The sequence below is a fragment of the Ipomoea nil genome, unplaced genomic scaffold, assembly GCF_001879475.1.
Source record: "Ipomoea nil cultivar Tokyo-kokei standard unplaced genomic scaffold, Asagao_1.1 scaffold1237, whole genome shotgun sequence".
NCBI lineage: Eukaryota > Viridiplantae > Streptophyta > Magnoliopsida > Solanales > Convolvulaceae > Ipomoea > Ipomoea nil.
The window spans coordinates 1,841,725-1,854,805 of NW_017617665.1; the positions used below are offsets into that span (position 1 = coordinate 1,841,725).

The 13,081-nt window shown below is 34.4% G+C and overlaps 1 protein-coding gene across 1 annotated transcript; it reads right to left on the reverse strand.

Annotated features, from left to right (window-relative positions):
* Positions 1 to 11,495: 11,495 nt before the first annotated feature.
* On the reverse strand, positions 11,496 to 12,509 carry LOC109184000 (disease resistance RPP13-like protein 4). The gene is made up of 2 exons (XM_019334033.1): positions 11,888 to 12,509; positions 11,496 to 11,672 (listed from the first exon to the last, which is right to left on the reverse strand). Exons 1-2 carry the CDS (start codon positions 12,488 to 12,490, stop codon positions 11,631 to 11,633), a joined length of 645 nt encoding a protein of 214 aa, XP_019189578.1. The 5' UTR covers positions 12,491 to 12,509; the 3' UTR covers positions 11,496 to 11,630.
* Positions 12,510 to 13,081: the final 572 nt, after the last annotated feature.

The window sequence follows — 13,081 nt, forward strand, 5'->3', positions numbered from 1 at the left end:
TATATATATATATATTATTGAAGGCATTATAGTCATATAACCTAATATATAACCCTTAACCAAACAAGATAATATTATATTCCACAATCCAAACCAAACTATCTTCGTGGAGATAATCCTATTACCTAGGGTAATCCAAGATTCCGTGAACTAACCGCCCCCCTAAGGAATGTGGAGAATGGAGATGGAATATAGATTTGGAAGAGTAAATTTAGTAAACAAGTTTTCCGTTTTCTATTTTTTTCATTTCTCCAATTTTCTGTTTTTCCAGAAAATTTTCTATTTTTTCATTTTGGTAAACGACCCCTTGACCTTCAACCTTTTAAGTGTACCTAAAATAAAATTTTAAAAATCACCAAAGAAAAGCAAAATGATAGAATTTTAATGGAATAAGGGTCAAATAGGCCATCGAACTGCACACAATAATGAAATTAGGCCACTGAACCTAAAAAAAATAACAATTGGGTCCCTAAACTAACCAATTTCATGCAATTAGGCCAATTTACAGGTTTTGCAGGTTAGTAACACGTTTTGCATGGTCGGAGACGGCATGGAGACCCGGCCATAATTAGGGATCTAATTGTTGTTTTTTTTTTTTTTAAGGTTCAGTGGCCTAATTGCATTATTGTGTGCAGTTCGATGGCATATTTGACCGTTATAACTTCCGTTATCTTTTCCACTATTGTTACCATGCACATGCATCCACCATATATTTTCTTATCTTCTTCATTAATAATAATATATATACATTATATGTTTGAGTTGTATGTTAATTATTATTATTACGTAAAATATAAATATCAAATTTATAAAAATATTTTACATTATTATTATTATTATTATTATTATTATTATTATTATTATTATTATTATTATTATTATTATTATTATTATTATTATTATTATTATTATTATTATTATTCCAACATTATTATTATTATTATTATTATTATTATTATTATTATTTGAAATGGATTTTCTCAATTATTACGCAGAATTTGTTTCCATTATTCTCACAATTATAATGGTTTAATTATTCTCAGAATGTGATAATCATTTTCCATTTTTAAGTACATATTAACTTTAATTTGTGATAAAAATTTATTAGATATTAGTTAAATTTCATATAAAATTTTATTATCAATTAAACTTTATTAAAATTTTTTACCAATTAATTAATATTTATATTAATTTGAGTGGAAATATTGAAGATGAAAATTTTACTTTTAGTGTTTTCACACATCTAATAAGCATATATGTTCTCTCTTATATTTATTGTTTTATGTTTTTCTTGAATTCAGTAACGTACAAGTCGTATTGTTACCTTTTTCCAATTCAATCTGTTGAAGAGGGCAGGGCAATATAAATAAGTGCACTTTGATCGAGTTCATTATCTTCCATAAATGTATGCCTTCCATAAAAATATATATCCATTCTCTTTTGCAAAACTTATTTAAAATCTTATAATTTATTTTAATTTATAATTATTTTCCACTAAGAGTAATAAGTTTTAGACACTATATCAATTGGTATGAATGCCTTAAAATCAAAACGTTGATGTTAATTGTGTTTCAAACTTTTAAACTAACAAAATACATATATACGATATGACTTGAGTTCATCTTGCAAGATGAATCGTGATCTAAGATATAACAACTATAATGTCTTACTTGACACAAATGTAATTAATCTTGTGTGTAATCTTTTACATGAGAACCAATTACTGAACTATCCTGAGTAGTCTAGTTAACTAGTTGACAAACTTATGATATGAGCAAAATATATATATATATATATATATATATATATATATATATATATATATATATATAGCAATATTGAATTTTTAATGAATAATTAAAAATCATTACCCATATTACACTGCTAGAAATATTTTCGATCACTTAAAAAAAGGGTAACAAAGATTTTTTCGGATATCAAAAGTTGTCAAAACAAGAGCTTCCGACTTGATTTAATATCAGTTTCAGGGGTCGGAAACTCCTTGATTTCCAGCCGTGTTAATTTAAAAAAAAAAAAAGTTAAATAAATTGTACAAAGTATGCATTTCTTGAAGCGAATTAAAAATTCCCATCTGTGGACAACTCTAACCAAGTTGGTCATATTGTCAGCTTATAATCACAAGATTTTAAGTTCAACTCCCATAGTGGCCTATGGATTTTTTTTTTTTTTTTTTTTTTTGGTTTGAACCGATCAGCTATGAACAATTTGCTAGGTTAGTCATCTTTATGGTCCTTTGTCAGTAAAGGTCACAAGATGAGATTTATCCAGTTTACATTTTTAAATTATAGTTGCAGGCTTCGGTGTCACTTAAAAGAAAGAAAAAAACCTGCATGTGCGATTGGTTGGCCTGTGATCGATGTTCTCGAGAGATGAAACTCCAAATTCACCTTCAATTCCTGGCAGCCAGTGCAGCCGGCTTTCTTGAAATTTTCACTCAAAAGCTAAGGCCTTTGTCTTTTGCTATTATCACAATCCACCCTCAAACTGCTGCTTAGTTCTCATAACTCACTCTTGCATGTACCTACCTACCTAGCTCAAACTTGCAATTGCATTTTAATTTCCCATTGAAGAAATCACAGAAAAAGAGTGAGATTGAGATGGCTTATGTTGCTTTAACTTCTCTAAAGACAACAATTGAGCTTCAGTTTCTTCAACCCATCCCAAGAGTTCCTCTTCATCTTCATGATGATCAAGCACCCATCATCAAATCTTTCTATGAAAACCTTTCTTCTTTGCAGGCCTTTCTGGAATATAAATCCAGTGCCGGTGGTGCTGCAATCAAATATTTTGGAAGCCTAATAAGAGACTTTGCACTCAAAGTTGAAGATGACATCGAAATACAGCTAAGCAACTTTGTTGTGGCCAAAGCCAAAGACGACGCAGTGCATCAAGAAGCAGCTTCCCTGCAGCGCTATCAAATCTTGCAACAAGCACAAGAAAAGACTGAAGATGTGGTGGAGATTATCAACTGCGGAAAAGAGTATAACAAGAGACATAATGATGATTTAACTTATCTCAAGAGAATAGTAGATCATCATATGAAGTCTATACAATCCAACGAGAGGAGGGTGGGTTATGATGAAATTCAAACCCTATTCAAATCTCTCATTGAAAGTCTTTCTTCTTTGCGACAATTATTTTCTCATATTCGTGCTCCTGCTACAATCAAATATTTCGAAACCAAAATAGGAGATTTAGCTGAAGATGAGATCAAGATACACTTGAGCAGTTTTGTTCTGGCCAAAGACACAGTGGATGAAGAAGAAGCATCCTCGGAACTGTGTCAAACCTTGAAACAAGTGGAAGAAAAGATAGTAAAGCTGGAGGAGAGACTGAAGACTTATGAATGTTGTGATGATTTAACTAATCTCATGACAGGATTTATGTCTTTGCAACCCAACATAAGGGTGTCTGACGACGTAAAAACAACACTAGGATCTCTCGAAGATACGCTCGTCGATTTGCAAATGTTTCTACAGAAATCCAATTTTGGTGCAGCTGAAATCACAGACTTTGTACTCAAAGCTAAAGAAGACCTCGAACAACAATTTAGAAACTTTTGTGTAGTCAAAGAGGAGCACTGCCTGGCAAAAGAAGCTTCAGAACAACTCTTTCAAACCTTGCATCAAGTAAGAGAAAACGCAGCACAGCTGTTGAGCACTATTCACAACACAAGTAGAAGCAATGAAGCTGCTGAGGCCAATGATACTCAGTCTGTGTGCTATCCAGAGCTTGAGGAGGGCGGAAAAATGGTGGGTCGTCAAAATGATGTTAGTATCATAAAGAATCAACTCTTCAGTAGCTTTAAAGATGTAAAAGTAATCCCAATTATTGGGATGCCAGGCATAGGGAAGACTACTTTAGCAAGAAAAATCTTGGAAGATCAAGAGGTTGCATTGCATTTCCAGGTACGAGGATGGGTTACAGTGACTCAAAATTACAATGAGACCAAAGTGCTACGCGCCAGTCAATTTCACCAAATAATGAAATTATAAAGGAAGACCCTCTTCGGGAGCAGGTTCGTGAATGCCTGAAGGAAAAGCGGTATCTAATTGTTTTGGATGACATATGGAGCGCTCAACATTGGGTTGGATTAAAAGAATTATTTTGCAATTCTGCAGTGAGTGGAAGTTGCATATTGCTGAGCACTAGATTCTATGGAGTGGTTGACTATGCTTGCCCAAACAAAGGTGCATATCGTCATGTTATGAGTTTACTAGATCAAAATGAAAGTCGGGATCTATTCTGTACTATCTTTCCTCTTCAAAGGTATAGTGCACCAAGTTTTGGAAAATTCAGGAGTCACTTGTTCCATGTTGTGGAAATATGTGAAGGATTGCCACTGTTAATTGTTGTAGTTGTGAAGCGCTTATCTGAATGCAAAAACAACATACAACATGAATTGAAAAAGATTGAAAAGGAAATAGAATTGTTGGGAATTCTAGATTATAGTGCACTCACTCTCATGTACAATCAGTTGCCAGAATATTTGAAAGGTTGTTTTCTATATCTTGGAGTCTTTCCAAAGCGTAGTGAGATCCAAGTTAAAATACTTCTTAGGTTATGGATTGCTGAAGGAATTGTGAAGCCATGGAAGAATATGGAGTTAGAAAGGGTTGCTTATTGTTACTTAAAGGACCTCATTGGTACCACTCTTGTGTTAATAAGCAAACAGACTTTTGATGGCCAAATTAAGACTTGCAGGGTGCACAATGTCATGCATAACATCTGTTTCAGAGAGGCTCAGAAAGAGGGAATTTTATGTGCAGTAAATACTCGGAAACTTCCAACGTGGTCATTAAATGCTTTTGCAAATTCATGTCGTTGGTTAAGTTTATGCAACCATAGGTTTGACTATTATGTGTTGTTTAGTTCAAACAACCCTCGCTTCATTTCCTTCTTTCAAGAAAACAGTGAAATTTTTGTATCCTTGAAGCTGTTAAGAGTTTTGGCATTTGTTCAATCTTCATTCCTCCAAAGACTGCCAATGCAATTAGGGGATTTGATATTTTTAAGATATTTATCAGTAACACAATGGTTTGAGGGTCTCAGTGATGCTGTGTCAACTAATGTGAATTTGCAGACACTTGTTATTTCTGGAAGTGACAGTGAATCACAACCTATTCTCCATTTGCCACCAACAATTTGGGAGTCACCACAATTAAAACATCTTGAACTTGGCACTTGCTATGCTGTCAATCCTCCAAGCATGGTAAAAGAGAATTTGCTAACATTATCTTGGGTGGATGTGGATCCAAGTCATTGCAAAAACAGACTGTATTCCAATTTTCCAAATATAGAAATACTAAAAATTTTCTATAAAGTAGACTTAGAGGCCAGCAAGATTAGTGGATGTTCCAGCAATTGCTTCATTGTGGATAAGTTGGGCCATTTAGAACGGCTACAGAGTTTAACAGTTTCAGTTTCGGTTGGGTGCATTGTAACCTTTCCTGAAAGGTGTATTATTTTTCCTTCACAACTGAAGAAGTTGAAGTTGAGTGGTACTCATCTTTCTGGGTGGGATTTTCTAGTAATTGGGAGGTTGCAATGGCTTGAGGTACTAAAGCTGGAAAATGTGTTCCATAAAAGAGTATGGGAAGTAGCTGAAGGAGGATTCTATAGATTAAGATTGTTGGTCCTTAAAGATAAAAAGCTCAAAAGGTTGGAGGCTTACACAGATTCTTTCCCATGTCTTGATCACCTAGTCCTAAGATGTTGTGAGTGTTTGGAAGAGATCCCTAGCTGTTTTGGAGAAATTTTCTGCTTCAAGTCAATCAAAATGGATAGGTTTAGCCACCGCCCTTCCATTGTTGCTTCTGCTAGGATTATTCAAGAGAAGCTAAAGAAGAATTTTGGAAAAGAAAATTTTGAGGTTAGAAGGAAGCTCTGCCTTATTCATTCATTCTTAATTTTCTATTTTGTTGTTTCTTAGATGCGCTGAACTTGTGTGCAAAATCTGTTATTGTTTTCATAGATAAAAATGGAGGAGGGTGAATCATCAGCAGGGGCAGATGATAGAGGAAGAAATTGGAGTTGGGAAATTGAAGTCTTATATCCACAAATTAAAGAAAACGAGATTCAGAAATCTGTTAAAGAGGCGCAACCCCAAAACTGGCTCTTCCAAGCAGATTCAGATTTGAGAAGAGCAACATGAGATAAGAGCAACTTCGAAGCTGCTATATATTACTCAAAGTATGGTGTTGAAATGGAATCCATATCAATGTTGAAAAAATCGCTAGGCGCCTGGAGACCGCCTAGGCCGCCTAGAGCGCCTAGGCACCGATTAGGCGCGATTTTTGCAACACTGATCCATATAGTTGACCAAACTACACGAATTGAAGTTCATCAGATTAATTCCATATATATAATATGCATGCATACATGGAGTCAATTACATATATATTCAATTTTGGTGATGATGATGAGATGCTTAAATGGCAAGATCGAATTGCTGGTTTCTCCTGACTTCATTAACTAATCTTCAATCCAAACATATATTTCTTCTTGTTTGACACCCAAATGGTTTCTCATTTGCAGGAGCCCATTCTGTGTTCTGTTGTTGGACATAATACAAAGATGCAGCAGCATTCGGTGTATATATATGGTTTTGTCAATGTTGCATTCTGAAGGCTTTATATATATATGGATAGCTCAGGTTCAGGTATTTACTATATATCTTTATTTATGAGTTCATGATAGATATATCATATGTAGATAGAAAATCAGGAATACTGAAGAAGGAAAAGGCTCTTTAAATTGAAAGAAGAAGCATATAGACGAACGGAAAATAATGCTATGATTAACTAAATGCAGAAGAGTAGCAAATATACCTAACAAACTTGACTGACTAATAATCTGAATTATTACAATAATTATGCTAACTTTATTAAATTAATTTTCGTAACATTCTCTTCCTTAAACTGAATTGATTTCAGTTTAGAGAAGAGCTTCCTTGGACTCATATCTTGCTCCTTAACTTGAGGAATGATGCTGCATTGAGAGGCTTCGTGAAGAGATTTGCTGCTTGGTCTTATGACTTGCAGTGGACTAATGTAAGTTCACCATCTTCCACTAGTTCTCGCAAGAAATGGACCCTGACATGAATGTGTTTGGTTCTCCCGTGAAAAACTGAATTTTTGGATTGTTTAATTACAGAGCTATTATCACAAACATTAAATCACCTAAATGCATTGACGCTCTTTGGAGGAATGGAGGTGGAACAAAGGTCAAAACTCTTAGGAGCTTGAGAGGAACAAAAGTTGATCATCATTAAAGAAGAGAAGGGAGTGGGGGTTGTTAGTACTAAACAAGTAAACAACACATAATAGTCAAAACTATGCTTACATAAACTTAACCAACGACTCGATTTTGCAATCTCACTTAATGGCAATTATGAATGTTGTAGACTATTTACTGCATAGAAAATACCATCTCTTTGAGCTTCTCCAATACAAAAACTATGCAAGGCACTATGCATCCTACAACTATTAATTTTTCCTTTAGAACTTGACTTGCATAGTAGGACAAGACTTCGATCTGACACTAATCTCTTGTAAATATGCATAACATTGATTTTCTAACTTTCTAAGCTCCAATGGCTTAAAAATCCCTCAGCAATCCATAGCCCAATAAGCTTTTTAACTAGGACTTTTGTTCATTTTAGAAAGATTCCATGATATAGAAAGCACACTTTTAAATCTTGTGACAGTTGATTGTAATTGAAGATGAGAGCACTATGATCCAAAATTCTCAATAACTTTATTTCTTTTTTAGTCTTCTCCCACTCCTTTAATATGTCGTTGCATTTACATAATTAACAATGGTAGTCCATCACATATCTTTACAATATGCCTCCTGATTTTATCAAATTAAGGTGACATACGAAGCTCATTAAGAGAAAGGATATTGCAAAATAGATCCCAATTCAACTTTCATTTGGATCTAGCAAAATCATTTTGGATATAGTTATACCTATAGAAGAAGTTATCCTTGAAATTCAGATTGAAATGCCTAGTAGTAAACAATATGCGACTTTCAGAATTTCGGTATGGAAAACATCTTCGGATATCATCCCAAAGTCGATTATCTTAAATGTTATCCAATACGATTTTTCTAAAAATTTAATTGATAGGAAAGTATCAAATCACCTATAAATGCATCAGTTGCACTCTTTGGAGGAATGGAGATGGAACTAATGTCACTCTTAACAGCTTGAAGAGTACAAAAATTTCAAAATTTTCTTGGAAGAAGAAAATAGAGCACAGATTACTTGAACTAAACAACACATAATAATCAATACTATATTTAATTTGCATACACTAAACCAACGACCCGAATTTACAAATGCATTTAATAACTTCTTCCAATCAGGGGCGGAGGAAAGTGTAAGCTTTGGGGGGCCTTGGCCCCCTCCCCCACCCCAATTTTTTTTAATACTATCTATGTATTAATTTTTTTAAAAAAATATTATATATAATTTTAAAATTTTGTTGTTACTTTCAAATATTTGGCCCCCTCTCACTTAAATTAATCTTACAAGTTAAGTTATAAACTTCTTCATCTTCTCAACTTCTTCAATTTTCTCCCATTTCAAATTATGTCTTCCCAATATTGATGATAATCAAATTAAACCCCATTTAACCTACCTACTAGTGTCTCTCTCTAGAACCATATATGTGTGTGTGTGTGTGTGACATATATGTTATAACAAGATAATTTGTCATTAATAAAATCTATGCATATTTTTCAAGTTAATTTTTGCTTTTTATTTGTAACTACTTGTTTGGTTAATTTTTGTTTCATATTCTATTGTTTATCTTAAAATATGTTGTTAATGTTTTCATTCTTTCAACGTACAAAGCAATATAATGAAAAACATATTGCAAAATAATTTAATATAGATTCAATTGTAAATGATTTATTCTAAACTTTATTAAATCTATAATGTATTGATTATTTTGAAATATGTTAACTGGATATTAATGTATTTGATTTAGTACTTCAACCGTAGTTGGCCCCAACACTATTCAATTCTGCCTCCTCCCTTGCTTCCAATCAAATGATCTTGCAATTAAGGCAATCAAAGATTTCAAATAAACTAAAAGACTTAACAACTTTTTTACAATTTCCTTAGAGTCCCATGAGGTCATGATAGAATTGGTTATAAGTTTGATTTTTGGCAATATTCTCTCAGTTAAGCGTGTTACACAGGGTAATTCTAGTGTGGTTTACCTCACACCTCTCATGTGTGATTTGCAAGCTATTAAGAGAGAGCACTATTTACCTAATGCTTACCCTCAAATAGTGATTACAGATTCACGAGTTCCTCTCATCGCCCAAAAAAACAAAACCTCCATTAGTTCTCATCTTGATTTCTTGACTATAATAATAAAATTTTCGAATTATGTGCTTGACTATATATTAAAAAAAAAAAAAAAAAAAAGAACTACAATTCTAGTCATGCCATTGCCTTAAAGGAGGGCAGGTAGTTTTCTTCTTTCATCCCTTTTTACATGGAAATCTCAGCTAAAACAATCTACTGTGTTCATTTGGTTTCCAGGTTTTACAGCAGCTAGCTAGATCTTGATCTTGTTAAGAAAACCAATCACCTTAACAACATACCACTTCTAGTTCAGAGTTTTTCAGCTTGAAAACCTGCAATTAAGAAGAAAATGTCAAATCTAATATATGCTTTGTGGCATTGCAGGAAATTAAATGTATGACGCCAAAAATGGAGAATTAGAGCAGTTTTCAGAAATATACTTTGCCTAGCTAGCTTGTAAATCAATTTGCATCAGGCAGTGGCATGCTTGATATTTTTTAGGTTGCCAACCCCATCATCCTTTTCAGACTCTACTATGTGCCCAGCTGCCTGATTCATCATATTCAGCCTCAACCCAACAGGGTAACTCAAGGGCAAATGAGCTTTCTTTGTGGGGAGAATTTCGGGATAACCGGCGTTCAATTCCCACAAGTGACAATTCCCTTTGGGCCAGCTTCTGTACCTCAAGTAATGCTAAATAGAGAAACAGATATTACTTGTAAAGAATCATGAGTATTTAAAAAAAAAAAAAAAAAAAAAGATCAGAAATTTTTTTAATAAAACCGAAAAAAGAAGATTAAGAATGAATTTCTAACCTCAGAATTTTTGTCTTTTCAAATTTGCCAACCCCAACATCTTCTACACATTCTACTATATATCCTCATTCGTCAATTTTGATCTATGATAAAGTAATGCAAAATAAAGAAAACAAATGAAGTTAGAAAAAATTAAGTAGCAACAGATTTTGCAATGTTCAACATCTAATAACAAAGAATGATCAAGCCAGATCGAGCTTCTAACCTCAAAATTTGCTTTTCCAAAATTTTTATTTAGCTTCTCTTGAATATCCTTGGCAGAAGTGACAATGGATGGGCGGCTACACCTATCTAACTCGATTGACTTCAAGCAGAAAATTTCTCCAAAACTGCTTGGAATGTCTTCCAAATAATGACAACATCTTAGAACTAGGTGCTCGAGACATGGGAAAGCATCTATGTAGGCCTCCAACCTCTTGAGTTTTTTATCTTTAAGGACCAAATACTTTAATCCATAAAATCCTCCTTCAGCTACTCTCCACACTTGTTCATGGAAAGCATTTTCCAGCTTCAGCATCTCAAGACTTTTCAATGAGCCAACTACAGTTAAATCCCACCGAGAAAGATTAGTCCCACTCAAACTCAATTTCTTCAGTTGTGAAGGAAACGCACACCGTTCAGGAAATGTTACCATGCAGCCAACAGAAACTGAAATCGTTAGACTCTTAAGTCGTGCTAAATAGTCCAAGTTATCCAAAATGATGTGTTTGCTGGAAGATCCACCAATGTCACTGGGCTCTAAGTCTTCTTTACAGAATATTTTTAGTTTTTTTATGTTTGGAAAATTGGAGTACATTTCCTTTCTGCAATGAGTTGGACCTACCCAAGATAATGTTTGCAAATTCTTCTTTACCACGCTGGGAGGATCAACAGTGTACAAAGCACCAAGTTCCAGATGCCTTAATTGTGGTGACTCCCAAACTTTTGATGGCAAATGGAGAGTAGGTACTCCAAGTTGTGATTCACTGTCACTTCCGCAAACAACAAGAGTCTGTAAATTCAGATTAGTTGACACTACATCGTTGAGACCTTCAAACCATTGTGTTATAGATAAATATCTTAGAAAAACTAAATCCCCTAACTGCATTGGCACTCTTTGGAGGAATGGAGATGGAACGAACGCCAAAACTCTTAACAGCTTGAACGGTACCAAAATTTCAGAATTGTCTTGAAAGAAGAAAATGGAGCGAGGGTTGTTTAAACTAAACAACACATAATAGTCAAAACTATGTTTGCATAAACTAAACCAACGACAGGAATTTGCGAATGCATTTAATGACCACCTTGGGAGTTGCTGAGTATTTACTGCACATAATATTCCCTCTTTTTGAGCCTCTCGAAAACAAATATTATGCATGACACTGTGCACCCTACAAGTCTTAATTTTGCCATCAAAAGTCCGACTACTTATTAACACAAGACTTCTATCAATGAGGTCCTTTAAGTAACAATAAGCAATGTTTTCTAACTCCTTATTCCTTGATGGTTTCACAAATCCTTCTGCAACCCATAACCTAAGAAGCGTTTTGACTTCGATTTCACTACGCTTTGGGAAGATTCCAAGATATAAAAAGCAAACTTTCAAATATTCTGGCAACTGATTATAAATGAGTGCGAGTGCACTATAATCTAGAATTCCCAACAATTCAATTTCTTTTTCCATTTTTTTCAATTCATGTTGTATGTTGTTTTTGCATTCAGATAAACGCTCAGCGGCTATAACAATTACCTGTGGCAGTCCTTCACATTTCTCCACAACATTGGACAGATGACTCCTAAAGCTTTCAAATCTTGGTGCCCTATACCTTTCAAGTGGAAAGATATTACAGAATAGTTCCCAACTTTCATTTGGATCTAGTAAACTCATAACATGATGATTACCTTTGAATGTGCAAACATAATCAGCCACTTCATTGAACCGAGTGGTAAGCAATATGCGACTGCCTTCCACATAACGAGGAAAAACATGTTTGATATCATCCCAATGCTGAGTGCTCGATATGTCATCTAAAACAATTAGATACCTCTTGTCTATCAAGCATTCCTGCATCATCTCTACTAGAGTTCTTCCCTCTTTAATTTCATGTTGCTCTGCTAGTGCAATTGACCGAAGGAGGTCGCGTAGTATTTGGATCTTATTGTATTTTTGGGGCATAGTAAACCAGATTTTTACATCGAAATGCAGTGGAACTAGTTGATCTTCAAAAATTCTTCGAGCTAAAGTAGTCTTTCCTATGCCCAGCATCCCAATAATCGGGATTACTTTTAGACCACCAAAACCACTGAAGAGTTGATCCTTTATTGTAGTAACGTCATTTTGACGACCAACCATTCTGTCCTCAAACCTTGGAGAGCACCTCGAGGATGCATTATGATTTAACCAAGGAATAGGTGGTTGTGTTTCATTGGCCTCATCCGCTTCATTGCTTGTGTTGCTGATTCTATCCAATAGCTCTCCTGTGTTTTCCGCTACTTCTTGCAAGGTTTGGAGGAGCTTGTTGGAAAGTTTTTTATGTTTATCTGTGAATCTGGAATAACGAACTTCCCATGATTGTTTTTCCATATCCTCTTTTGCTTTGAATGCAAAGTCTCTGATTTCGGTTGCCAAATCTTTGATTGCAGCACCGTGAAAATTTGATATCTCTACAAATTCTCGCAAAGAAGAAATGTTTTCTATGAGAGATTCGATCAGTGATGCTGGAACATGAAGCACAGGCTGGACCACAAAGTCAACCCGAATCTCCCTTATGAGAGAAGTTAAAGCATCACAAGTTATCTTTCTCTCTGTTTCTCCATCTTTTTCTATATTGGTAATCTTCAACAACTCTGCTGCGTTTTGTGCTGCTTCTTGCAAGGTTCGACAGAGTATTTGGGAAGCTTCTTCTTGATGGACTGTGTGTTTGGACAGTAGAAGAAAGTTGCT

Bases quoted from the DNA above. Each gene is read 5' to 3' on its own strand.
- LOC109184000 (XM_019334033.1), bottom strand. From the start codon at position 12,490: ATGGTTGGTCGTCAAAATGACGTTACTACAATAAAGGATCAACTCTTC. The intron at 11,673-11,887 runs GTAATTGTTATA...AACGCTTCTTAG, and splicing joins AATGTGAAGGACTGCCACAG to GTTATGGGTTGCAGAAGGAT.